The 27,831-nt window shown below is 40.8% G+C and overlaps 2 protein-coding genes across 9 annotated transcripts in view; one reads left to right on the forward strand and one right to left on the reverse strand.

The window, feature by feature from the left end:
- The window catches only part of SLC39A8 (solute carrier family 39 member 8), a 114,957-nt gene that overhangs the window by 70,664 nt on the left and 16,462 nt on the right, over positions 1 to 27,831 (forward strand). Inside the window, exons 8-13 of one of the 2 annotated variants that reach the window (XR_006167542.1) lie at positions 11,577 to 11,742; positions 13,947 to 14,091; positions 15,159 to 15,298; positions 16,455 to 16,501; positions 17,664 to 17,842; positions 19,113 to 19,598. The gene's annotated coding sequence lies outside the window, so the exon portion shown is untranslated. Of the gene's footprint in view, positions 1 to 11,576; positions 11,743 to 13,946; positions 14,092 to 15,158; positions 15,299 to 16,454; positions 16,502 to 17,663; positions 17,843 to 19,112; positions 19,599 to 27,831 lie in introns of those variants that run through there. The other variant, XR_006167541.1, reaches the window with a different exon arrangement.
- Positions 13,167 to 27,831, reverse strand: part of BANK1 (B cell scaffold protein with ankyrin repeats 1) — a 131,368-nt gene continuing 116,703 nt past the window's right edge. For 2 of the 7 annotated variants that reach the window (XR_006167539.1, XR_006167535.1), the window contains 4 exons: positions 24,281 to 24,349; positions 22,403 to 22,578; positions 16,265 to 20,858; positions 15,012 to 15,284 (listed from right to left, as the gene is read on the reverse strand). Coding sequence is in view for 1 of the 7 variants with exons in the window: in XM_042811425.1 (XP_042667359.1) it covers positions 16,304 to 16,314; positions 20,795 to 20,858; positions 22,403 to 22,578; positions 24,281 to 24,349 (320 nt within the window). In the remaining 6 variants the exon portion in view is untranslated. Of the gene's footprint in view, positions 13,577 to 15,011; positions 15,285 to 16,264; positions 20,859 to 22,402; positions 22,579 to 24,280; positions 24,350 to 27,831 lie in introns of those variants that run through there. The other 5 variants (XR_006167540.1, XR_006167537.1, XM_042811425.1 and 2 more) reach the window with 5 other exon arrangements.

Here is a 27,831-nt window from a genome sequence, read left to right on the forward strand (position 1 = left end):
TGTTTTTTTTTTTTTGAGTGGAAGCCTCTTACCCAAGCAAGGTTTCATGCTAACAGTGGTAAATGGTGGGGTGGATTTTCTCCCACCTCTCTACAAACAGGTTTGCAAAACATGCATATAAAAATGCACGATGTTTTGAATTCGAAAGGTGAGGGAACGGGAAGAAGAAATTTAGTCTTGGAAAGGAGGGCTGGGAGAAACAGGGAGGATGTTGGAGTGTATGCACTTAGTGAGACCTGCTTCCTCATCAACTTGTGCAGCAGCTAGGAAAGGTGAATGTGCTTGGAAGTATAGCAGTCAGCTGCTGTAAGCTTCATTTCTAACACGTAGCCTTAGGTAGTGCAGAACAGCTCCCTGGTAATCCTAGAAACTCTTCTGAAATTTCTTGTTGTCAAAGTAAAATCTTTCATGCCTTTACAAACTTAGTACTGAAATCCATGATACCCACTGAAATTAGGTAAATTCCTCTGATTTGTCACATCTGTATATAAAACTAGCAAACAATGCCACTGCCTCATTGCTCATAGAATCATAGAATGGCTTGGGTTGGAGGGGTCCCCAAGGATCATCAAGTTCCAACTCCCATGCCACTGGCAGGGCCACCAACCTCCAGATCTGGTACTAGGCCATGCTGCTCAGGGCCCCATCCAACCTGGCCTTGTCACCCTGACTGACAGATTGTCCGGACAGCTGTTCCAGCACCTCACCACTCTCCCTGTAAAGAACTTCCCTCTGATAGCCAGTGTAAACCTTTCCTCCTTGAACTTAAAACCATTCCCCGCTGTCCTGTAACTGTCTACTCTTGTAAAAAGTTGATTCCCCTCTTGTCTGTAATCCCCTTTTGAATGCTGTGAGGCTGCAATAAGATCTCCTTGCAGCCTTCTCTTTTCCAGGCTGAACAAGCCCAGCTCTCTCAGCCTGTGAACAACATATACATCGTATACAACAGTAAAATTAAAGAAAAATACTGCAGTGCTGCACAATTGTGAATCACTGCCCAAAGTGCAAGAGAGAGAGAGGTTTAGTAATAAGGCTCCACTTAGATGCATTCATGTATGTACTAGCTGGTGCTTTTAGCCTTCTTTATACGGAAAACACCTTTGCAATGCATCTTCTAGGAGGATATTTTTTGTCAAAAGATTATAAATAATACATGTAACATCAGGGTAATTCAAAGGGCAAGGCTTGCAGATAGCTAGGACTAATCTGGTTGCAGTAGCTCTATGGAAGGAATAAAATGAAAATAAAATGGGGGATGGGAAAGTTAAATATTTTTTGTGATGTAAAAATAATGCAAACAGAACTTCACTATAAAAGCAGGTGAACACATTTTCACATGTATATGAAGGAAAAATCCTTTGTCAAGGATGCTAAAATTAGTATGTATTACATAAGGTTCCACTGAATTCATGTTTATGCAAATAGGATGTCATTCTTTTATATTAAAGAACAAATGAACAAAACAACTAGATTCTGTGTTGTAAAGAAGATAAGGCCACTAACCTGACCTAAATTCCTACCAAAGATTTTGTTGGCTTCTTGATATGGAAGGCATAATCTGGAGGTATAGAATGAAATGGTGAATGTCTGTATTGCCTTCCAACCACAATAAATTGCTCTAATTCAATGGCTTATTCTATGTGTAATGGGCTATTTGGAAGATCAGTCAAGTTGCTGTGTATGTGCGCCTTTAACCATGATATTAAAACAACAAAACAACAACAACCCAAAACAATGGCAACAAAACAAACAAACAAAAGCTTAATAAAAATCTGATGAGTTGAAAAGGAAGGAAATGAGAGTTAATTTGGAGTTGTTTACCATTCTTGCAATGAAAACAATAAAATATTTCCTTCTGTTCTAGCGGAGGAAGAGGGATCTGGGTGAAGCATATCAAATCGGAAAGAATGTATCAACCACAGTTACATTTTAACCCATAGTAAATATTCCTTTTCCAGACTCATTTAGCTCTTAGGGAGGTGAGGCATGAGTACACATCCTGAGGTTGCATACTACTGCAGAACGGTAGGGAGGGATGAGTAACAGTGCATCACTTTCCAGATACTTGAAGTAAATTCTGAAGAAACCGAAGCCTTAACAATTAGCAGTACTCCTCGTAACTCTTCACAAATTTGCCTCATGCAATGATTTGTTACTTGTTTGCTTCTGGGGGCATTATGCGAAGTATTAGACGGCAAAGAAATCCTGACGTAGATGTGTTCCGATCAGTAAAGCTTCCCCAGATCAGGATTTGCTTTGAATGAGATCTGTTTCTACAGTTCTGCTGAGCCTTTTCTCTGGCTTCCTGCTGGTTTGATGTTGCTGAGGGGTTTGGTTGCCCCTGCATCACTTCGGAAGCACGGAGGCAGGTTCTGTGCAGCACTCTATGGCGTAATGCTTCCCCAACGTTGCTGCTTCCTGCTGTTCTGCAGGGATAGCTTGCTGCTCATGGTAGGGCTGTGCTGTGAGGGAGGAGAAGACCCATGGCCTCAACTTCCACTTTCAAAATATAGCACTGATTCTTGGTAACAAAGCCATGTTTCTTCTCACTTTTCAGGGGATTTCAAAAGGACATAGAGTGCATGTGCTCATTACCATGGCTTGTAACGCTTTTTTTAAAATTATTATTATCTACATATGTTGTGTTTCCTTAATCTTTAAGAAACTGAGCCACTATATTAAGCATATCACAAATAATCCCGTGGATGAATTCAAACAAAATTTGGGATTCCTTATGTATGTTTTTGCTAATATATCTGGTTCCAGAGTAAAAGGAGCAGAGTACAGCAGTGGTAATAAGATAAATATCCTCTTCCCCCTCCCTGCCCATTCCCTAGTAGGAAAAAAAAACATCCAGTGGCTAGCTCATGTCCTGAGGTATGCTTATAAAGGTGTGAATCTGATTAGCTATGCCTTGCATGTCAAATGTACTTTATGTTGGTGCTGTTGGTCTCAGCTATATTTTCAGCAAGAGGTTTGTTGGCTAACTTACAGGTATTTTTTTTCTGTTGCTTCTTAACCTTGCCTTTTGTGTCTACTCTTTCATATTTTAGAAGTACAATTAATAGCCATGTCAAGATTACTCTTTCTATATCTTTAAACACATTCCAGCATTTCCTTTTCGTATTGGACTTTCTAATCTCAACCTCGCTGTTCTTGCACAATTATCCCATAGTGCAAAGCATGGAAGACAACAGATTTCAAGATTGGATGTGTGGAGGTGATGTGTGTTATCTAATTTTCAGAAATAGCAGTGTGTTGTCAACTTTAATTCTTCAGTTTTTTTGCTTCAGTATAAGCTTTCTGTTGCTTTAGCAACAACTGCAGATTCAGCAGAATTTCTCGATGAACAAATCACAGTGATGGCTGGATGCTTCTTCCAAGTTTCTCATCCAGGCTCCTGCAGAGTGTATATTTTACTTGAACAGGAGAGGAAAGTATGTGCCTGATTTGACAATGTGAATTCAGCCTGGCATCTCATCTTCTTATGACTTCACTTCTCCTGAAGCTTTTAATGCTTTTTTTTTTTTTCCTTCTCTCTAGCCTTGCTGAGAGATTTGCTCTATCGCTACATCACACCTCAGTGCTGCTCTGAAGTTATCTGAGCTGATTGGTGGAACTCTGGAGTCGGTGTTTGCAGGTTCCCCTGAGCAGTTTCAGTTAACCCTACCCACCTAATGTAGGTTGGAACCTCTGTACCACTGATGTGTGGTACACTGTTCTGTGTTGCAAGCACTTTGAAAAAGAGTTGTAACTAAAGGAGCTTTCCATTGTGAGAGAAATCTGAAGAGAAGCTGAAGGTGTGCTGTGATGCCAAGTAGGGAGTTGGCTATTTGCAGGAATACTATCGATGGAAAAGCAATTTGTCAAAATTTAAAAAGAATTTAGGCATGTATATATTAGAACCAAAGCTGGATTCTGGTTGAATACTAAGACTAACAAAGAGTATATCAGATGAAATGTTAATAACAATCACACTTCCATGTCCAGTGCAGGGATGGACAAGCACCGTTGGGTCTGCTGAGCTGAGCCTTCTCTGTTTCTTTATAATTCAAGTATTTTCTGGGTTATTCTTTAGAAATGTTAAGACTGGAAGGACTGGATATAATTCCTGTAATTCCCATTCTGCAGTGAGCACAATGGGAAGCTGTGCCATTTAGCACAAGGTGCTAAGTCAAAACCTGCCAGTCTTGAGCCATGGGCATCTGAAAAAGCACTTCCATCTGCGTTGGACCTCTGGGCCCCAGGGCAACATAACAAAGATTCAGTTTGAAAACTGTGAACAAACAGTGTAGGTTAATGCAATGTTTCCTTGTCTGCCCAGAGAGATTAACGCAAGGCTGAGTAGTTAAAACGTGTTAATCATTGGCAACAGCGATTCTGAAATAAATGGCTTTTAAGCCTCATTTATTTAAATATCTGAAAGCATAGGAAGGGTGTTCCTCCATCCCATTATTTACTTCCCCTGCCGCTGCTAATAAATATCTTATGTTTGTTGAATGTGTTTCACAGTGTAGAGTTTGACTCCAGGAGGCTTGCAATGGTTGTGGATGGTGGGAATGCAGCCATCCCTGAGATGCAGCCAGCCGGAAAGCTGAGAAAGTGCCACGCATTTCAGCACCAAAATAGCCAAAATGGGAACTTGCTCAAACCCTCTTGTGCGCTCTGTCCTGATGGTACACCAGCATGTGCTGTACTGCTGTTGTCTTAGCCTTGCTTCTTGTTTCAGCAGCTTTATGCTTTTTTAAGTTAAATGGAAACTGCTAATTGCCTGAGAAGGCCTGGGGAGGCCTGTGTTACTAAATGAGCACAGGTTTTGTGTTGTGCCTCTCAGAACTGGCTTTGTGTGTATTGCACCCTTATTTCCTTACAAATGGCTATTCTGATGCTTCTTACAGTGTGTGCAGGTTTTGGTGCCTGAGGATGAAGCCAAGATGCTCGAGTGAGGCAATGGACAACTATGTCCTTTGGGCTCTGAGGATGGTGCTTAGATTTGGGATGAATCTCAGAGCTTAATACCTTCATACCCTGCTAGTATTCAAGCTGCAGGGACCAGATCTTCCAGGAACATGTGGGGGATGGCAACAACGCTCGCTGTGATGCCCCTGAAGAAGCACAATGGCTCATAATAACAACGTGAGATCAAGCTGTGTGTGGCAATTGCTGCACTGTGATGGCAGGCCCTGCTGCCTGACCCTCAGCTGCACAGTAACAGTGAGACCATCCTTCACTTTCCTCCTTGTTTCATTTAAAATGAGTGCAAATTTTGAAGTGTATCCCTAGCAGGTAATCACCATGTTTGAGATTGGTGTGTTTATTTAATGGCCTGTGAAATTTAGAAGCTTTGTTTCATGTATGTGGGGTTGAAAGCCTTCTTCTGATAATGCCTTTTTGTCCATGCTTTGTTTATCATGTTGCTGTATGGTGTGTGCTGCTGGTTATATGGCTGAGTTGTGATCCAGTCCCTCTGCTGCACTGAGGTGCAGTGATTCATAAGCAGCTCACCCCTATCCTGAGACCCAAATCGATTAATGTGGCACTTCCAATCTGCAGCTACAGTGGGGGTTGTTACACTCTGGCTACTGAAGAATCTAGTGTGGTCTGTGCTGCTGCGATCAGCCGAGCACATTGCTGATAAGGGATTGCGGGCTTCATCCTGGAGAGATGGCAAACTGTCAAATAATGAAGACAAAGTACAGGAACTGTGCTGCTCCTGCTGTTGTGCTCTGTGTCTGTGACACATTGTGTCTTCCCTTTGCTACTGCATATATCATGTCATGCTGGTGACACCCCGGTTCATAATGTGGATTTCTGGGAGCCTGGAATAGCACTTGCAGGGCTGTTAGTACAGCTCGCTGCTGGGTCAATGCTCATCACTTTGTGAGGCAGAAGTGTTGTCCTGAAGCCTGTCCTGAACCCCAGGTCAGTGTGCATCTGGGCACGCAGGCCATGTTTGCCCCTGGGAAGAAGGGTGTGATCTGCCCTGGTGTTTCCAGGCTACCTGGGTCTGCTGGGGGAGCAGGATCGCTTCTCACTGCAGACTGCAGTGGGGATCTGCCTTTGCCATGGCTGCCAGGGCTGAGCTCTTCAAGAGGACATGAAAGAAACAGCTCATTCTCACTGATTTCAGCTGCCTTCAGCTTCTTTGAAAACCCCACTTCCCATATTTGATGGTTACTGATCCTGCCTCAGATCTAAAATTAGCCAGAACTTGCTCTTGCAAAGAGCCCCTAGGGGCTGTTTCAGTTTCAGTCAGGTTTTGCATCAGTTAGCTGGAATGAGTGCACGCTGCATGAGTGTGCGGTGTACACCTGCAGCGGTCTGTCCTGCACAGCCCCTCAGAGCCTGCTGCTTGTTCTCTCAATACCAGAATTACAAAGGCAGTTCCTGTAGCTCTGAATGCATGCGTGCAGCTGTGCTGTCAGCAAGGAGTGTATGTGGGTGAGTGGCTGAGGGAGCGTGAATGAGTGATGGAACAGAGGTAAATGCAGCAGAAGCTGTGGGTGGAAGGAGGAGGCTTGAAGCTGGCTTTCCCACCACTGTAATGCATTCCTTATAATGATGTACACAAGCACAAAGAGCAGTGAGGAGTTTTCACTCCCCCAGCCAGGGGAATTCAGGTTGGTTTTGTCTTGTGCATGTCTTTGTTTCTATGATCTCAGGGGTAGTTTTTCCTTTTTTTCCTTAAAAAAAAACAAGCTGCAGCACATTTCCTAAGCAAATGTGCTGCAGCTCCCATGGCACAGCACATCTTGCTGAACTCCCCGCTGGGTACTCATAGAATTGCAGAATGGTTTGAGCTGGAAGGGACCTCAGACATCATCCAGTTCAAACCTCCCTGCAGTGGGCATGTTTGCTACCCACTAGAGCAGGCTGCCCAGGTCCCCATCCGGCCTGGCCTTGAACACTGCCTGGGATGTAACATCCACTACCTCTCTGAGCAGCCTGTTCCAGTGCCTCACCACCCTCTGAGTAAGGAGTGCTCAGCAGTGTGAGAGCAGCTGAATGGCTGACTCAGGTGCCCCAGTACCCTGAAGCCAGAAGCTTTTAGCAAAGAGTTTGATCAGCAAGGCACAACAGATACACAGTCACTTTGTTCAGTTTGGCAGTCAGTATCTGGGGCCTGTTCCTGTTAAAAGGGAGCTTTCCATCCCTGAGATGGTTTTGTGTTGCAGCTGGACATGCAGAAAGGTTAAAGGAAGAGATTAAAACTAAAACCCTCAACCCTCAGTGTTAGCTGCCTCGCCATGGAGATGGATGCATCCTTCATACCAGCTGGGAGGGCAGCTAGGCAGGAGGAGAAGCGTGTGGGGGTGATATTGGCTTCTCTTCCTCCAGGCATGTACTGAGATTAGATGGGAGGGGGGAGTGGCTGAGCGGTGCTTTACACAGATATGCACATAGGGCAGAGCAGGAGAGAGGCATCCATGGTGCAGATCTCTGGGGCTGAGGGTTTGCATTCTTTCCCATAGCTGAGAAGATAGCTTGAAGTAGCACAATCTACTCTCGTTAGGTTTGATTTTAATTTATGCTAATTGGGAAACAATATGATATGTCAAATGCCTACTGCCTGCTGTGTGTGCAGTGGGGAAAACAACAACACAAAACACAACAACACAACAAACCAAATACCCAACATGTGCTCTTGGTGGCCAGTTCATTTGTAGCCCTTGGGCTGCATCAAAGCAGTGAGCTGTGCTCTCCCAGGGGCATGGCAGCTTCCTCTCAATCTGCATTGGTACCAAAGCAATAGGCCCACGCTCTCCTGGACATAATTCAGTCCATGTGACTTTTCAGGAATGCAGTTACATTTCGTACTGCTATTTTGCTGAAGTGTAAGGGGGCTGCTGAAATGAACCTGCCGTAGCTGTGCATAACTTGGTGGGGCTTTGCTCAGCTCCAGCTGGATGGGAACTAGATGAGCTGTGCAGGTCACGTTGCTGCTTTTCCACACTTTAAGTTATGAGTTTGTGCAATTAGAACTGTTAACCTGTGTTACTTGGTGTGAGTTAGACATCTTCAAAGATGAATTATAACCAGTCATTCTAGAAAATGAGTGATGGCAGGGTGACAGTGACCACTGGGCCTGGGTAACTTAGCACATCTCCAGTCTGAAAACTTTAGTGCTGCAGATGAGAAGCTATGTTTTCCCTACCATTGAAACATCAGGAATCTGTTGCTGTTTCAGCCTTCATCCAATTAACTGTGATCCTGAAGGGAGACTGATGGTCATACAGTCGCTGCTGTGGGAAGGAAATGTGAAGAGATCTTGTAGGCACAAGGGGTATGTAGGCCCTGGGTCCCATGCAGGGGTTAAGCCATCTTGTTTCAGTGGGGAAGGAAGCCTGTTTTGCATCCACTAACTATGCATTTACCTTGCTTTACACCATGCTGCTGCAAGGCAAGGCCAAGCAGTTGGGTTGTGCAGCATCGGCTGCAGGAAGTGTTTCTTGTTGTTTTGATGGAGCTGTTGCCTGGTGGGGTGGGGATGGCAGAAGTAGAAGTGCAGCTTTCTCTAAGGCTAAACTGGGAGACCAGCTTGAGCTCTAGAGAGCTCCTGTTGTTAGAATCCTGCTTTCACCTTAATTCTGAAAATGCTATGTATGTTTTTACTTCATTCCTCTAGTGTGCAGTTTTGTTTATAGCACGTATTCTTGCAAGGCATATGATGAGATGCAAACGTGACATCCATATGTAAAATGGGCAAAAGAAATGGAACGGAATTCAGATCAACAGTTGGAATGCAGGATGTTGTTAATGCAACTTCTGCTAAATATATATAAAAATTGAGGTACCACATACTGTGTGACAGGAAGGGAGCTTTTTGCTCACCCTCACTCAGCAGGACATACCAACAGAAGGTACCTGAGGATAGATAGTCTTGCTGAGTGTTTTTTTGGTGCATCTTTCCTACAAGACTCCTCTCACAGTATGTTCATGCCTTGTAAACTTCCACTTTAGGTGCGCGGGAGAAAATAAGGAATGATGTGGTAGTGAAATGATCAGAATGGAATGCTGCCTTCTCTTTCTTTCCTTTTGCTCTGCTCTTACCTCCATCTCATGCTGAAAAGTAGAAGATCTTCAGTCATTTTTCCCACAAGAGATGGATTATGCTCTTGTGATTCTTCCTTCCCATCCTTTCAGCAGGTAGATGCATGCTCTGCATAGGTGGCAGTGGTAAGCTTAATTCTTGCTGGTAGAGGTTCTCCTCACATGATTTTATTCGTTCAGGCAATGATGTGGCTTAGATATCCTGTGCAAGCACATCTTGTTCCACTTGTGTCTGCAAACAAGCGCAGCTAAACACGTGTATTTTTCACTTTGGAATTCTGCTTGGCACAGCTGACCATACCAAACAGAGGTGTCCGTGCCGGGTGCTCTCTTCCTGTGGTTTGTTGCCCACGTGGAACCTCTGCTGTCTGTGTGTGGGGCACTGTGAAGGGGAGTGCTGGGATCTGAGCGCTCCACTCCTGGGCTGTGCTGTCTGTAAGAAGCGGCTCATCCAAGCTTTTCTAACAGTTGTTGAGTGCTGGTGGTCATGTTGAAATAGGCTGTTGTCTGCTTTCTGGTACTCGGAAGACCAGGTGGCCATCACTTCACAGGACTATTTTCTGTCTCCACTAAACTTTCCTTCTCTCTTCATGTAGCTCTGTTTTTGATCCTAATGTATCAACACTGAAGTGAAGCAGAATGCATCCTACAACATCACTGGGGACGGCTCATTGTGAGACTGTTTCTGGAGTGACTGACCTCTGAGTAGTGCTGTGGGAAGGCTGAAGTTGGTGGGGCTGAACGTTGGCTGGGCACACAAAGGGGACAGGCAGTTGGCCTGCGAGGCTCCGTGCTCCTGCATTAACAGCCCCTCCAGGACTGCCAGGACAGCTCTTATAATTTGCTCCTGCTCTTCTCGTGGTAGAGATCTCCAACAAAGACTGAAATATGATGCAGGAGATTCATAAATTCCTGCAAGCGTTATAAGTTCTTTGATAAAACAAAAGCAGGACACCTTGTTCTGCTGTTTCCCACTATTGTTGCTGCACTGCTCGTAGGGTAAGCATCCAGCAAGGTCACACTGCACCCTTGTGGACGGCACGCTGTGTCTGAGCCATAGGTTACCTCCCAGGCAGTGGCAAAGGAGCAGCGATGGTTTGGTACAACCTCTCCTGCAGCAAGGTGCATCCCAGCAGAGCCATCTGTGTCCCTGTGAGGTCAGCGGTCACTGAGAACCTGCTTGTATTGTTTTCTTTCTCTTGCATGTTATCATGCTTAAAATACTTCAGTTGAATATAGATTACTGGTTGAGCTTACGGAATATACACTGACAGCTGGAAGACTGGTCTTGCGTTGCTGATTGGTCAGTTACTGAATCTTTTAGCTTACAATGAAGATAACGTTGCAGAGCACCTGCAACAGGAATCTTATGTCAGCTGGGCTTTAGGTTCCTGTGATTTAGTTCACTGCTCATGCACTGCTAAGATGAGACTCTGCTGTTTCCTGTTAGTAATGCACATTTGGTTATCAGAACTTCAGAACGTCCTTTCTGTCAGAATGTCTTTGTGATGAGCCTTGGCAAAAAAGTATTTCTTCCCTAAAATGACACTGTGTTTCTTCCTCGTTGTTTTTTTTGGATCTTTTGTGACCTACCTGCATTCTGTGGCGTGGCTGTACTTCTGCGGCAGAGGCACAAGTAGCAGTCCCAGCTGCAGCAGTTGGAAATGCTTTTGCTTTTTGCACATCAGGGCTCAAGATTAAAGTCATCTCAGTGACAGCTTTAGCTTTTTTAAATATTACTGTTATTATACTTCTGTCGTGCAACAGTGAGACATGGTGTCCGTCAGATGCTCCCTGCACTTGCTGCCTGAAAATGACGTTGCCTTAGGAAATTATGGGGAGATTAAAAAAGAGAAGTGTTTGTGCTGGCTGGGAGGGCTCCCTGCCATTTGTCAGTGTCTTTGGGAGCTGGAGCTCGCTTGTGAAAATTCCCTACAAACAAACGCTTCACTGATGAAAAATGTGAGGTGCCTGTGCCTTCTGCCCTTCCTGTTGAAGGATTACTGGAGCTTTTTTGTTCTTTACATCTCATCTGTGGTATTGAGGCTTTAGCGTCCTTCTTGAGGGTTGAATTTGGCCTTTAAATTTCTAAAAACTTGATTGTTATTACCAAGCAACAATAGCTTCTTCTGTGCTTAAATTTATAGGAACAAGGAATTCCCTGGTTGTGTTTCCAGCTGCTGGACTTGGAACAGGAAGCTGCCTGTAACACTGGCACTGCTGTACGTGGTACACGATCTAAACTTCTATGAAGCAGCAAAAGCAGAAAATGAGGTGCTTTGTTATGGGCAATCCTCAATCACCCTGGGTGGAAAGTTGTGGAATATCGTGTACCACACATCATATATCCAAATTTTTCTATGTACAAAAGACAGAGCACACTTTGTTTGCTTTCCCTGATTGGGAATTACAGCTTTGAGGTTTTGATGGTTCCCAGTTTGTCTTCCAGGAAACCTCTGAAGTTTATAAACTTTATAAAGTTTTCTAGTTTCTTACCACTGACCCCAAATCTCAATGATTCCCAGCTGCCTTCTTACTGGGACAAAGAAGCTGTTGCCTCTCACGTGGTAGTATGGAGTGGACCCAGATCCTGCCTGGAGGACCAAGAAGACTGACCCCAGCACTGTCCCTTCATCTCCTTTGCTATGGAAGCAAACAACAAGCATCAGAAGTAAACCAACACGTTTCATGGTTTGTATTCTTTTCTTCAATTTATGCTTGGCCTCTTTGGAAGTTATTGCTGGAGGATGCTCTGACTAGCTAGCTTTATAAGAATGTGAACACTTTTTTTTTTTTTTTTAAGAGATACTGCTTAAGAGGGGAAAAAAAAAAAGCAGATTATATGCATTTAAGTTTTTCAAGTAATATATCCCACTCCACGTCCACATGGCCAGGTTCCTCAGGTCAAAGGCACTGGCTGTAATTCCAGATCTGGAAGGCGTTCTACATTTCAAGGCTTTTGCTGTGGCTCAAGAGAAGTCTTCGTACAGAATACAAAGCTGTGCTGCTGTGTTGATACAGCAGTCACTGAATATTTATAACTTCATAACAGTACATCTGCAGTGTTTGTGGGAGTGCTCCTCACAGAAATGGGAGGTTTCCCCAGAGAACAGATAATTTCCTGAAAATGTTTAATCAGTCCATTTAAAATAGAATTTTAATTAGCCTAAAACCATATGTGGACACTAATGCTCCTCTGCAAGATTCTCTCATTATTATAAAATCCCAATAATGTCTTTTTGGCTTGCTTTTATTTGTAATGGTTCTTGGCACAGTAAGTTAGTGATTGAAATGGAGGAAATACGACCCTCAAGGCTCGTAAGTCTGAACATCAAATCTACCACCACTCATCCCCCACACCTTCCAAATTTTGGTCACTTTAACGTGTAGCCAGGGATCAGAAGTTGTGCATAATTTGAAGGTTTCTGATTATAAAGTTTTTCCTATCAAAACTCTTAAGTCTTTTATAGTATGCCTGATGTGGAGCTTGCTTTGAAAACCTTGGGTTCCTAAAGATGTCAGTGAATAACAAGTGAATAACAAGCAACTGAGAGGAGGGGAAAGATTATGATCTCTGTGAGGCTTTCTGGGACAGTAGTATATTTGGCTGCTTTTTAATACTGTTTCCAGAAAGCTCAGATAACAAGGGTTGGAGAAGTCTCTGTAAGCTACTAGTTAAAAGATCAAATATTCTTTTATACCCTCTCCAAGTTGGATGTGTGTTCATTTTCTTCTCTTGTGTGTATCAGCAAACCTTTTCACATGCTTCTGTATCATCACACGCTCACTTAAATAATGGAGTATTTCACTGCATGAATGCAGACTATTCTACTCATGATCTCTATTTTGTGTCTTCACTTTGAGAATTCTTTTTGGTTTATTCTGGGTATGGCTTGATCTTAATTTATTAGACAAAACACTTTCCTTTAAATACAATTATTTTAATTACTTTAATGCAGTAGTACATAATTAGTACTGATTTACATTTTAAATTTGCACAGTTTTACTTTAGAAAATTAGTTTCATTTTTGTCTATATGTGTTAAAACTCACAATTTTTATTCCTATGGAAATAAAGTTTCTGTAAAGTTTATACAAAAACATTCTAATAGAAAGTAAAAACTAAATTTTGCATATAATCTCTATATAATCATAATCTTTAACTTTTCATTCTCTTCCTCTTTTATGTATAAAATCTACTTAACAATGGAAAAATTGAGCAGTTTGAAAGCAATCAAAGCATGCAATATATTTATAAATACATATATTTCTTCAGCTGTCATGTGGACAAAAAAGTTGGCAAAGAGAGACTGAAATTCAGTGCTGACTTCATAAGAAATCGTACTCATTTGCTTTAAGTGATAGAGAACTTCTTCCAGAGCTGGCCCAGGTGAGGGATCCCACAGTGCTGATGGTGCAGAGAGGCTGCGTTGCTGTGCTGTGTGCCAGCACCAGAGCCTCTTGAGGTGCAGCCACACGGCGTGCCAGAGTGGGGAAAGTGATGCACAGTTGGCTGAAGAGCTGCGCTGTAAGAAGTAATGATTAATGTTCATGACTGAATGGACTTGTTTCTTTTTTTCTTTTTGAATACGATCGAACGTTGTAGTGGTTGAAATGAGCATGAGAAACTCAACCTTGCAGTCCACCTGCTGGATCAAAAGGTGTGATGGGCTGAGTGGTTAAATAACCAAGAGCTTCTGCGTTGTTGTTTGTTTGGAAAATCAGGATGTTAGCAATAGAAGTGCAGTAGTTGACGGTTTGCAGTAATTAAACACTCCGATTCCCCTACAACTTCTCATAAGAAAATACATCAGTAGGAATTGGCATTAGACTGCTAACAGACAACTTTTTTTTTTTTCCCCAGATTTTAACTTTTAGCTGATTTATTTCTTTCAGGAATGGTCCAGTCCTCCCAGGCACTGTACACACTGAATGTTCTCATTACCTTGAGGGAGGACACTGATACTATAAACGTCAAACATGGTTTCTCAGAGGACTTCTGAACTTCACCATAAACACACAGGTTTTCTGGTCTACGCAGGTAATTGAACACTCCCTCTTAAACCTTGTTGTTTTTCTCTTAAGGCCATCTTTCTGTGAGTGAGGTAAAGGAGGAAGGAAAAATCCTCAAACCCAATGTACCAGGGCTATTCTGCTTCTTTACAGCTATGGTGTGTGAGCCCCTACGTAAATGTTTTGCGTTTCAACCAGCAGCATCCTCAGTGCTGTTGTACTATCGTGTTCCTGTACCAGTCTGAAGACAGAAGACAGAAGAAAGCTAAAGAGGCCTATTTGTAGAAGCAGAGATCCTCTGAATTTGGAGAATTCACAAGAACAATGTACAGAATGTGAGAAATAAACTGTATTTTCCAGGTTTTCCCACATGCAATTCACCTTCTAAAATTGACAGCGACCACCTATTCTAATTTCAGGGATAATTCCACATGCTTCTATGAACAATTCATCTCACATCAGCAATCTGCAGCTTACAAGCACCTCTGCTGTTACTAAGTTGGTAACAATTTTGTCCAGCTTCAGACAAAAGCTTTTTAGCCATTTGGTGTAGCTCTAGTCAAAGGAACAGCCATAACGAAAAACCACGTTTGGAGTTGAGCTGCCTCTTGAAGAGGCATCGACAGTGTCTTTCATTTTCAGGTCAGAGGACTGGTATTTTTTAGTTTTATGAGAATTATGGAGAAACTTGAACAAATAACTGTTAGAGGATAAGCAGCAGGAAAGGAGGTACCTGTTTTACTGTACTCCAGCACTGTACTCCAGTAATGAGAGAGAGGAATACAGTTCTCACTGGGAGAGACGGCCCCTCCTTTGTGTGTGGAAGAGTGGCAGGAAAGACCTCACTGAAGGGTATCCATTTTCAGTGCTACCAAAAATCCCCAATGCTACAATTGATAAAACATATCATTCTCCAGACTTGGAAAAGTTGGAAAAGCAAATAATTAGTTAATTTGATTCATAACCTTTATTACATTTCTCCTCAGGGATAAGTTGTATCATTTTGTTGTTGTGAACAAATCACACTTTGTCCCTATTATAACTCAAACAGTGCAAAATACTGCTCATAACTGAAACTTATTTTGAAATTTTCAGTATTCCTACCAAGTTCTAAACTTATCTGAAATAAAGCAAGGAAGCTGAAGAAGAAAATAACAACTCTTGGAGCTGCTCTGCCCAGACTGTTCTTGTGGAGACCAACAAACCAAAGAAATCCAGAGCCTGTGAAAATCAAGGTACCTTGAATTTATAAAGATCTCAAAAAGAAGACTTGTAGACATGCTAAAAAGATGCAGGCATTCTTGCTCTTGGCCTTAAACTTATAACAACATCCATTCATCATTGTCAATAAATGAGGGATTATCAAAGTAAATTTACCAGGTGATTATTTCACTATGTTCCCATGCTCAGAATAAATACAAGATAATTCTTGAAGTCTGCCTACAGCCTCAGCTGCTGAGCTGACTTCAGTTTCTGGTAACTGTTCTCAGAACAGAGTCTGAAAACAGAACTGATTAAAATTATACAGTAAACAAGCAAAAATGATGATTACTCTAAAACATTTATTTACTCTTATTTCTTAGCAGCAAGCCTAATGATGAATTTCATTGAAAGGTATACATACAGTTTTAAACTGCTATGTGATTATACATAGAAAGACATAGGTAGAAAATAATAACAAAACAAACTATTCCAGATCTTATTAGATGCCAAAAAGTAAGACAGCCAAAATCGGTAACAGAATCATCAGGAAATCCTGCTGTTCAGGGAGAACATCTCACCACGGGGAAGTTTTCTAGCACTAAAATGACCTTTAGTCTTCAGATTAATCAGCATTTCTGTACAACTCTATACAACATTTTTCCACCTATACAACTTATTAAATATTGAGTATGTTTGACATGCATGTACATTCTGTATGTAGGGCTACACTCTATCATAGCTTTTAGCCTTTTAGAGAACTAACTGCTTGCATGTTTGCCTTGCTGTCTGAACAGGTTAAAGCCCGACAGAATAATTTCTAATATAAACCAGGATGTCTGATGGTTGTTTTCTTTTTTTGTGTGTGAAATCAGACCTCTGATCGAGATGCTCTTCCGTTCTATTGTTATGCGAATGAACTCTGATGAAAAGTACTTCCACAAGCATTAGTTTCCATGACAAATAATGTCTTGTGTATTTTTTTGTATACATGCTCTTACCTTAGTTAATTAGGCATCTCTTCCTTCTCTGCTGGAGTCCTAATTGTACACTAAAAAGAAATAGATGCAATTAATGACTAGTCATGTATGTATCAGAGATAAATTAGGCCAGTACAGAATGTCTTTCAAAGTTAATATTTCACAAAATATGTACATGAATCACTTTTGTGTGTTTTCCTTCAAATATAAGCACGTGTCCCTGGGAGCAGAGGAGTAATAGAGCATCCACAAAAATAGGTGAGTGTTGTGTGGGAGAATGACATGAGGTGGGTTTTATACTTTTGTACTTCTAACAGCAAGGATAGCCTCTTTGGGTGGTTCAAGGAGTGCACTTGTGAAGGGTACACAGAAAAGTCACTTGTCTCTCTGAAATCTTCAGTCAACAGTTTAAATGTGGGCTTGCCTCACAAAGGCCTGATTTGGTGACGGGTGGGCAGGAAAATGATTTTTGTTATTTATGTTTGCTTTGTCGTTATTACTTATGTGCTTACATGTTTAATACTGTAAGCATTAAGTGAAGCTACAAAATACTTAAACTGGAAATAAACCAGGCTAAAGCTGTAGCTTCACAAATCCAACAGTTACCACTGTACATTTTCAACAAATATGTTTGCAATACTGGCAGCCCTGATTGCAATGTGTACTGTTTAGGTAAAAAAAAAAAAAAACCACAAAACTTGTTTTCTTTATAATGACTTCCACACCCTCTAGTGTAGTGTACGCATGTACAAATGTTTATAGGTTCTTGAAAAAGTGCTGAATTATTTCAACTGGGCTAACAGGATTAGGTAAGGTAGTCTGAGTTCTCAGCGATCCACATGTCAAAATGAGAGGCTTTGTTTGTCTTCCTATTGGTTAACAGGCTCCAACTGAGCTGCTGGTTCAGGAAAGGTCTGCTTAGACACCACCTGCACGCTGGAGTGGAGTCAACTGTTGAATAAGCAGACTGCTAGCAGCTTGGACTGAAAGCAAGGTGCTGATGAGGGCTGTGGATCAAAGCCAAGTGTTGGGGATAGCAAACTTAATCAATGAGCTGACAGTTTGTGAAAGTCGAGTAGTGCTCTTCTGTGTGTGCCTTTTGGATAAAGCTGAGGAAGAGATTTGGTCTTTGGCAGCTGGTTAAGCAAACTTAATTGAACTCTACTGCCTGCTTTACTGTAATAGGTGTCTAAAAAGCTGGAAATCACAATCTGGAAGAAATTTTGCTGGAGGTTGCTTTTACTGAAGTGATAACTGGCTGGATGCAGCGCCTTAGAGGAGTGGGTCTCTGCATAGCAATGGATGATGAAGTTGTTATTTCTAGGATATGAATGCCATTTTCAGTGACAGCGAGATGCTATTAATGACCAGTTGTCTAAGTACCCACTGATTAACAGCTCAGCTATTAAATATTTTTCAGTCCAGCTCCCTGTGAAATTTCTGTGGAAAAAGCCCTTTGCCTTCCTCAGCAGACCCCCTTCTGTACCAGTCTTGACAAGGAGCTGGATGAATTGCATGTTTGCCCCGTAGGTGTCACCGGAGGACTAAGCATCTGATGTGTTGTGCTTCCTGAGACTTACCTTCATTTAAAACTATTATGTAAGTTACTGCTTTTTTTTTTTCCATGGTTAATATTTGCATAATGTAGTATTAGTCTTCTGAAGTCCGTCTGAGTTCATCTTCTGCAGCCTCTGTCCTGCTTCTTACCAGCAGTAACACCTACTACTCAGTTCTTGTTGCGATAAATGAGGAGCAGAGTATCAGTTATTCCATATTTGGATGAGTAATCTTATGCAATAGTGAGATTCAGTAATACTGTGCAAACTCTGTATCCCTAACACAAGACCAAGTTACAGGTACCACAGAGATCAGCTATGAAGATTTTATCTAACTATAGGCAATTCTTAAAGAATCTTATGTAGTTTTTGCAGTCTTAGACTTATTTTTAGATGCTGGATGACTAAAATCTGTGGGATGTGGCATGTAAGGTGCCATAATGTAACTGAACTAGAAGGCAGATTTTTAAATCGTGTTTTCAGAAACAGCTAAGCAATGCTCATAGAGGTAGTTCAAATGCCTAAAAGGTGCAGATAAGCACTGCATAGGATTTTAAAAAATGGGTGTGTGCTACAAAACAGGGATGCTGAATGCCTGTAGAAGCCTCACTTCTCTGCTGGCTTTCCAAATCAGATCTAAGCCTAATTTAGGGATGAATTTTCCCATAGGCAACAGGCTACTTCTGGTTCAGCGCTACAGCACTTCAGGAAAACTGCCAAGGAAAATCCTAAATACCTCCCCCCATTTTCTTGGCTGCTCACATTTGAAAATGGAGCTTTGGTCCCCAGATCAAGGATGTATTTTCATTAAATTTTAATAAAGCTTTATTATTGTAGAGCTGATAGCTGACTTACATCCCTTATTGAAAAAAAAAAAAAGATATTAAATGCCTGTGGCAAGACCGTATATGTAGTATATGGTAATGAGATTAATTAGTGTCTGTACTTTTCCAGAAATGAACATTCTACATGCTTGGTGCTTATTTTGTTGTCCTTAAAATAGGTTTTGTTTTTTTGTTTTTTTTTTGTAGAAAAAGCACTCCAAGTATGACAGAACTTCCTTTTTGTTTCAAATGTATTTTTTTAAAATGTACATGTTATTAGATCCTATATTAAACTGTTGCAAACTGAGACATGGACTTCAAGATATCATCAAATGCTATAATGGAAGATTGAACTTACTGCTGTTCTCATTAATAACTTTCATTACAGTGGAATAAGATCAAACTTATCAAGAAACTAAAAATCATGTTCCTCACTTATTTATAGCGTATATTTCCTTCTCATTAAAAATGAAATTCCCTTTCTAACAGGTTCTTGATATGCTCTGTTTAAATTCCAAATCAAGTCTTCAAAAACAGCCTATGAAAATGGATATCCAAATCCTGATTTCAAACATGGCAGCAAAAGCCCATGATTTTCAAGGTACAGCTGGAGAGTCTGTATGCAGGTGTGAAAACCAGAGTCGGTTAAACAAAGCTGAAAACTGCTAACGTCATAGCACTGTCTTATTCAATGGCATATGGTACAAAAAGTTTCACAAGTGAATGTTCTCTGTTCCACTTTCCTTAGAACTATTAAAGAGAAAAGAATGTAATTATCTTTGATTCAGGCAATTCATATCTGGATTTAGATGATACTTCTTCTGACACCTTTCTTTACTCATCATTAATACGCTCCAGCTGTAGATGGAGTTTCATCTGGTAAAAATTCTTACTTTCAAGGATTTAAATCTGTGCTAGTGTACTGCTGGACAGAACCAGGGCCTACATAATGATTCTTCCCATTGTATTTCTGCTTTATATTCATCACAGAATATAAAATAGCATAAAGATGGCAAGGAGGTTAAGAGCAGGAGGGGACATAGTGATCATTAGCAGAGTTACGGGGTAATACAAGCCTGATTGTTACAGTAAATTTTAAATTCTGGTGTTGCTACTACATTTCTGCCTGCATGTTTTACTAACTAGCTGAATGCTGGAGAGAGGACAGCAACACCGACCAGACTGATGCGGCCTTAAAAGAAAAGCCTACAGCCATGTGCTTTCCAACATTCGATCTCATGTCACAGTGAGCTTTGCCTTGTCTACAGAGAATAGATTTTAGCTCTGAGCACCATATGAAGGCTGAAAGGACCCAGCCCACTTGTTTGCAGGCTGCTGCACCCCTACCAAGCTGAAATAGTCTGAACTGCAACTCTGCCACAGGGCCAGTAAAAAATTTCTCTTATTTACAGCGTCTCAGCTGTCCAGTCTATGTAGATATAACACTGTGTAATAGAATACATCAAAGCAGTACTGTGGATTATTTTTCCTCTCTTGTACTAAAAAGAAATAGCTTTTGTGATTAATTTAAATGCAAAGATTGTACTACTAAATCCAGCGTAAAAAGAATCCACTACATTTTTTCTTCAAGAACTTGTATATACTGAAGTTTAGAGAAATCATAGACCTAAAGCCAGTAACACCCAAAACAATCTTTTCATAGCAACAAAATAATTTGCAGGAAGTACAGGTGATTTATTCAGCTGCAAAGACCATTGAATCACAAAGGTAAAAAGCATTTTAAATGACTAATGGTATAGCTTTTGATTATTGAATCACAATTCTGAACTACTGTGGTAATAGAAAGCTCATCAAGAATTTGCAAGTGCAAACTGGTAGCTGATTTACAAGTAAAATACCCAAGTCATCAAGTAAATTGTCATAAAGGAATCATCTAATCTAATCTGACAAAGCAGTAGGAAATAATGACAACAGAAAAGCTGAGCTGCGATGACCTCCTCAATTTTCTCCCTCATTAACTCTCACTGAGCTTATTCTTGGGTTGCAATCTCAACCCCATGTAAGTCCTGGCTACACTACACCCACTTAGATGTAAAAAGATGCAGACTATGCTCATTATGAAGCCAATGCTTTGCATCCAACCTTAGCAGTGTACTTATTAACATTACAAGTCTCTGGTGTTTTGAAAGCCAAAAGAAAGTGTAACTTACCATTCGGATTTTCCTTTTCTAGTCTCTTCCCTGTACTGGTGGCCCTAAGGTGGCACACTTTATCCTTTAAATAAAAAAAAAAGCCATGAATTAAGAATCAATAATAGAAGTTTGCTTTAGAAATAATAAATAACTCAATAAAGCTGTACTCTAGCATTCTGAACGCTGCCCTGAGTCCTTTGGTGTTTGTTTTCCATCAGCAAGATTCTGGAGTTAAATTACAGAGTCTTGAGCTTTAATTTTTAACGTTAGACAACTGATTTTTTTTTTTTTTTTTTTTTTCCTCAAAATCCCAGGGAAGACTACTCAAATTCAGTGATAGCATGAAGCTAATTTGTTCTGTTTGCAGGTTAACAGTGAAAGACTTCTATGGCACAAAACAAAATTCATATACACGATGAAGGGTATAAGCAACCCTTTTCCTTAAGCAGTGAAATCAGGTCAAGTAAATCCTCCCTCAGAAACAAGCACCTTCACATTAACAACAACAAAAAAGACCTATGCTGTATGCTGTTATCTTCTGCACACATTTGAGTCCACCTCCTCCCTGTGTAACTCCCCAGCTGATGGAGCAGCTCTGCTGTTCCCATCTGGCTGCTTTGCTGCAGTGACATTCAGGGAGGGACCCCCCAGCACTGCTGAGAACAGCTCATACTGAGCTGCTGGTGTGTAGTCTGGGTGCTGTACACCTAAACTGTTCTAAGGCCTCATGCTTTTGTTAATAAGTGTTCCATTGTGATGACAAAAGCTCCTCTGATTTTTTTCAGTAAATACAAACAAAAGGGCATTTAATCTCTCCTTGTTAGCAGTATCTGATAGCTCTCCCACTCCTAGAGCAGCAGCCTTAGTATTCCTCTTTCTACTAGATTTATTCAAAAGGCAACAATAAACTATTTTTGTTAATGTATGACCTCATATAAAACGAGGGCATAACCTCTTCTTCCAGCTATCTTGTTGGAAGTAATTAACAAACTTCTTCACTGTGCCTTTCTCCTCAGCCTATCATCTTGCTCTGATGCAATTTTTTCAGTGACTCACTGTGTGGGCTTTTGTAAATCTTGTTTTTGTGCACTTCATTTTACTCCATTCATTGAATATAAAGGAGCTGAAGAGCTTTTCTGAGAATTGTGAATTTCTAGGTGGAATCAACACTTTCAGACAGGCATAAAGCCTGATGCAGTCAATATATATTAACAATGTATGTTTGAAGTAGTCATATTTTTGTTAGCTGACAGTGCTCAAAAGCACATTTATTTTGTTCAGCTACAGAAAGATGGTGGTTTCATAAAAGATGCATGTACCTATGCCTCACTTAACAATGTAAAATAAAATCTTAGGAGATCAACATATTTAACTTGGGATTTTAACCAAATGCAGCAGCACCTAAATTCAACCACAATAAATTCAGGAAGCATCTCCAATAAGCACCAGTGGAAGCAGGTATCTACAAGCAGCAAGTTCCTTGGGAGCTGATGGGCATATAAATCATGACAAGATAAATCACAGCTCTAATTTTTTATCTCATATATAGGAGCCAAAGCACAAGAGTTTGTTTTCCAAACTTCTGACCAAGATTCCATCAAGAAACATAAATATTCAGACTCGTACCTGTGGAGTGGGCTGCAGTCTCTGTTTTTCATTCTGCCACTGTTTACATCTGTCAAGGGATTTGTCCACATAAACTGCCCTCTTTTTCAGTTGTTTCTGGACACGGATAAGATCTCCACATTCAGCAGGGATGTTGTGTTTCACAGCTGCCATGTCAGTGTGTTTTCTGCATGCTGCTGCAAAATGTAGAGATAAACATTAGTACCTCATTTAATTCTTCTATGATCTGAGTACTTTTTTCAAAGGCATGTAGTGTGATTTTGCCATTTGCCATTAGTTAAACTCACAATCCTTAGGATGGCTTTCCCTTTCCCCACTCCTTTATTTCTTTCTTTCTCTCATTCCCTTTTTTTTTTCTTTTTTCTTTTTTGTTTTTTCCAAATGAGAGAAATACAATGAATCAATGAAGTATCTACCATTAGTCTTCAGCAGCAGAGCAAGATCTTTCTTACACATTTCAATCATTACTATAGCCTGTATTCAAAGACTCACCATTAGTGACAGCTCACACAGTAATTTCCTTCTAGAGCTAAAGCTATAGTACAGACATTTTAAAGGAAATTATTGACATGTTAAGACACAACATTTCCACAATATTTCCCCCCTACTCCTTCTCCAACTTCAAACATTGCGTTTCTCAAAAGCTGGGGTTGAAATGTGGTCAGAAAGCATCATGCAATTTTACATGATTCTTTTTCTCCCCAGTTGTAATTATCAGATACACTGAGTGATGAGAAGATGTCAGAATCTCTAATCCTCCAACAGATTACAGTGCAGGTGCACAACAGAAGGGAAATGTCAGGGAGATGTATGCTATCAAATTCACGACTTGGTCCAAGGAGGTGTAGCAGCATGGCTATATCCAGGATATTGATACTGAGGTGGCTGGAGTCTATCTCTGTATGAGGATGTTGCTAAGGGACCATGAAGCACCTGTTTCAAACTGCACAGAGAATACAGTCACATTAAGAATTTAAACCATTATTATTAATTAGGTCAGTTTTTCTACTGTGATATGCACTTATATCTTTAGGTGAGGAAGGACCATGGTCAGAAAGTGAAGAAAACAGCTACTGTTTTCTCACCTTTTGATCACTTGCCATACTAATTTGGCAGGAATCTCTATTTTTTATTTTTCATCTCTGCTGTTTCTATTTTGACAGAATAATAACCCTAATGACTTGCATCTGAAATGAACATTCAGAGATCAGACCACACACACAGTAAGATGTAGAAGGTACAGTGTTCTTTTCCTCAGTGGTTTAGTGTTCATGCCAGTAGCACTGGGGACTCTAGTCTCCCTGTCACAGAACAAAACAGGCTGTCGCATGCTGCTCTATATGCTTTAATCCTGATCTATTTGTTAGAAGAACAGATAAGAAAAGTATTCACTCAGCATTCATTCATTTTGTATGTAACATTGTTAGTTACTTTAGGGTACCATTAAAGGAATTTGGTGGCAACATTTTGATGTGCTACAACTCAAATAACAACTGGAATGCCACCAGTAATTCATTTTACATGGATCTTGGGGCACCCAGGAGAGAACTTAGGCTCCACTCACTGCTGCCTTTCCATGGCTGGAATTAAGTGAGCACAGCTGAGCCCTCCAGTCTTTCCTTTACTTGGTTTTAATCACAATGGAGAAAGCAAACAGAAAGGCATAAAGTAACTCTGGCTCTACAAATCTTTCCCAAAGGACTGTAACTTTTATTTTTCTTTCTTTAATCTGATCTCTTCATGCTGCGATAGCATTAAGGATATAAATCACATGCAGGAAAATAGATGCTAAGTCAGTCAAAATCAAGTCACAGCAATTCTCCACTAGTTCTGCTGAAAAACACCAAAGAAGTTAAAGAGCTAAATTGAATTCTGTACCGTGCTTCCTGGCATCGCAGTATGTCTTGTCATAGTCGCTGGGCATTTGAGTGGCTTTTTGCTGAAACACTGCAAAGTTAAGAACATAAGAAGTTAGTCAAAAATGATAATAAAAGACATGAATTCTGGAAGAAGGACAGAGGCTCACGGAAGTAGGCTGAAATACATCTTATTCAAGGCTAAAAGTATTTCTCAACCCACCTGTCAGTCTAATACTAATTACTTGAAAAATTGCTCTGTTGCACAGAATGGTGGGATTGCTGATACTATAGATATCATGAAAAGAGCTTTGAATAAAATAAGACTTATTATATTGACATTATTTGTTCAGAAAAAACACTAACACACCTCAGTCTCAGAGTTCTTCACATGGTACCAACTATAGCTATAGCCTGTATCTTACTTTGGGGGAAACCTAAGGCAGGAAAACCAATAGTACCAGCTAAGAATAACGACAATACTTAAGTCAGAATATAGGCATATTTTTCTCTAGCTAATACAAGCTCCAAGAACAGCAAATCTTGACTGCTTTTTCCCTAATTCTTGCCCATTGCTCATTGTTGTGAGGCGCCTAGAGTACAGCCAGCCTGGGTGTGCCCTGAAACACTGTGAACTTTTGCAGGCAGCAGATGTAAACTCCAGATGGCTTCTAACTTAACTACTGTCGGAGACGCATTTCCCTCTTAATTCCCATTAGTTCTCAGTTCTGATTTTAGCGAAATCCCCTTGATAATCTAAAACAGTACTTTGCAGAGAAGTCTTACTGGCATTGCTACAAAGCAGCACGTGGCCATTTCAGTGAAACAAATCTTTGCTTTGGAACCAAGGCCAGGTACAACAGAGCTGTGCACAAGCAGCATGCTGTGCATGGCACCCTGTGGGCTGGGCTCCTTGCTCACACAGACCAGGGAAACCCAGCATCCTCAGTTTGCTCCTTGCCTGCCTGCTCAGGCAGCCGCATATGATGCAGCAGTTTCTCTTAGGAAACTTGTGAAATGGAGCATCAAGGGCACGGTGACTTTTAAACTCTGCACATGCCATATGGAGAGGTGAAGAAGAAACAGCTCCTGAGAGGGTGTTTTCTACACAGCAGTACTCCTGAGTATGCCAGTACGGGAGGAGATGATGAATGAAAACAGCTGGGGACTTGGTGTTCCTGAAAATGTTATCGGACAGGTTAAACAGATAGGGTAAAAGAACTACCCAGGCAGTGCGATCTGTCGACATTGCATATCTAACCTCAGCCTAATACTGATATATTTTAACATTTGTAGTGCTCCTCTCTGTGATTCCCAAAGAATCCTCCTAAAGGTGGCCGCGGCGTTACTTAAAATAGTGACTTCTTTGAAGAGAGGAAGTGGAAGTACCTCAACGCTGAGGTAATGCAGGCAGCCAGGATTTCACTGTGTAAGGAGGAGGAGGGATGCACTCCACAATGTCCCTGATTGGAAAGTACTTTAATTGATAGGCTATGAAATTTCTGCTGAGTTTTGCAGTCTTGGAGTAATCAGAAATGGAATTACTCTTCTAGTTTTTCCAACTAAAACTGTTAAAACCACTTTACTTGCTGCATCTTGTTGAAATTATTTTAGTTGGCAGCAAGTACTCAATGTGGGTGAAGTAAATGAAAACAAATTATTCCTGCTTCTGGAATGCCTGGAAAGATGAACACACACTGCTGCATGACTGCCACAGGGTTAGGGAAGACTCAAGTGATTCACTCTTTCATTCTCACATTTTAATTACTGCTGAAACTCAGCAGAATGAAATAAACAGGTTACTTTGTACAGAGATTCGTTCTGTTCTTGTGGAAAATACAGTGAATATTCCTACAGTAAAACAATATTATCAATATAGCATTTTTTTAGGTGTCAGAATGCTACGGTTGTTCAACTGAAAAATATTTTCAGATCCTCTCTGCCATAGATAATCCAACTGAAAAACAGCAGTGCCTCTATATAACATGAATCTTCAACAATATCTGTAAGATCATAAAGACAGTCCTTTTCAATTCATAATCACATTGTGCCTGGCTGAAGTACCTGAACAGGTCAAATACTATGAACTAAATATCCCTCCCTTTGGTTGCTACACAACACAGATGAAGTTCTTTGTATGCCCTAAGTAGAAATCTGAAATATTTAAAATCTAAGTCTCTTGTTTCACAAAATACTCTGCTTGCTACAGAATGATAGAGAACTTAACTGTGATGAGTAGAAAGTGCCTAGAAAGAGAGGATGCAGGTTTTTTACTATACCCATAGGTTGACAAAGAGAACATGAATTTGATTTTCAGAATGAGCTGAGATTCTGAGACAAAGCTGGGATGGTAAGGAATTATAGTTGCACAATGACATTTCACAAATTGCTTGATGATGGGCCAATAAGAAGTGATATAATAATCAAAATGCGGAAGAAGTTACATTATGAAAGCAGACAGCTCGTATTGGTAAGAGGCACGGATATGGTTTGTCATTTAGATTTTACTTTACCTGTCTACACTACGAAGCCACATTAATTCTGAAAAAACACACAGCAGTTTTGCACCTTATACTGCTGATTCAAGTAAAGTTTGACTGATTAACTGATCCTCCAGAATGTGCGAGCTAATCATACCATCACCCTGATGCTACTCAACACTTTTGGCAGAGCAAACGCAAAGAGGAGACAGCAAAACAACCACTAACCACCATTAATTTGAATTCAGTTTGCTTAGGGAAATTAATGATGCAGTTATTCATCAGCTTAGTTGAGCTGGTGTTCCAAACAAAATTATCTACTGCCCTGTTTTGTTTAGGAGACATTCAAAATTAAAATCCAGGGGAAACCAAATCTTTATAGAAACGCAAGGCAAATTAATTAATACACTAGGGTTGCACTTATTAACACATCTCAACTCGGCTGCAAACTGGAGTCAGTTAGCAGGCTAGCTGGGATGTGCTGCAGTGGGAGACTCCTGTCGTTGCCTACTCCATCCTCCCTGACACAATATTTAAACAGTTCAACTGAGCGTGCATATACCAAGGCAAATAAAGCTCACAAATTCTTTTGTTGGTGTGGATTAGATTGTAAATTAAATGTAGCACAGTGAGTGATGACAAATACACAGGGAATAGCACGGAAAGAATAAAGTAGGATGATGCTTTTTATTCAGGAGATGAGAACTATGCAGATGTTTGTTCACACCTTTTTAGATCTCATTTTCCTTTGGCCAGTTTTGTTTGCTTACACACAGAGCATTGCTCAGGGTGAGCCCTGGAGATGCAGTGCTCAGAGATGATTAAGGGCCGTTCCTAAAGCTATACAAAATATTTCGTTTTCAAGATTAAGACAAAAATTCTGGTGATTCATAACATCAAATCAGCTAAGGAAATGAGATACTGTAAGCAGTATGGCCTTTTTTATTTTTCCAAGGAATGCAGCTGAGCACTGAACAGAAGCGCAGCAGCCCTGTCAGTCTGGCCTAGCCTCGTCCAGGCACTGTGCAGAAGGAGTGTGCTGTGCAAGGAGACAGAGGTGGCTCAAGACCAGAAGTTGCCCCATCACAGTGGC

The sequence above is a fragment of the Centrocercus urophasianus genome, unplaced genomic scaffold, assembly GCF_019232065.1.
Source record: "Centrocercus urophasianus isolate 14NV4802_14NV808 unplaced genomic scaffold, USGS_Curo_1.0 seq_13, whole genome shotgun sequence".
NCBI classification, from domain to species: domain Eukaryota; kingdom Metazoa; phylum Chordata; class Aves; order Galliformes; family Phasianidae; genus Centrocercus; species Centrocercus urophasianus.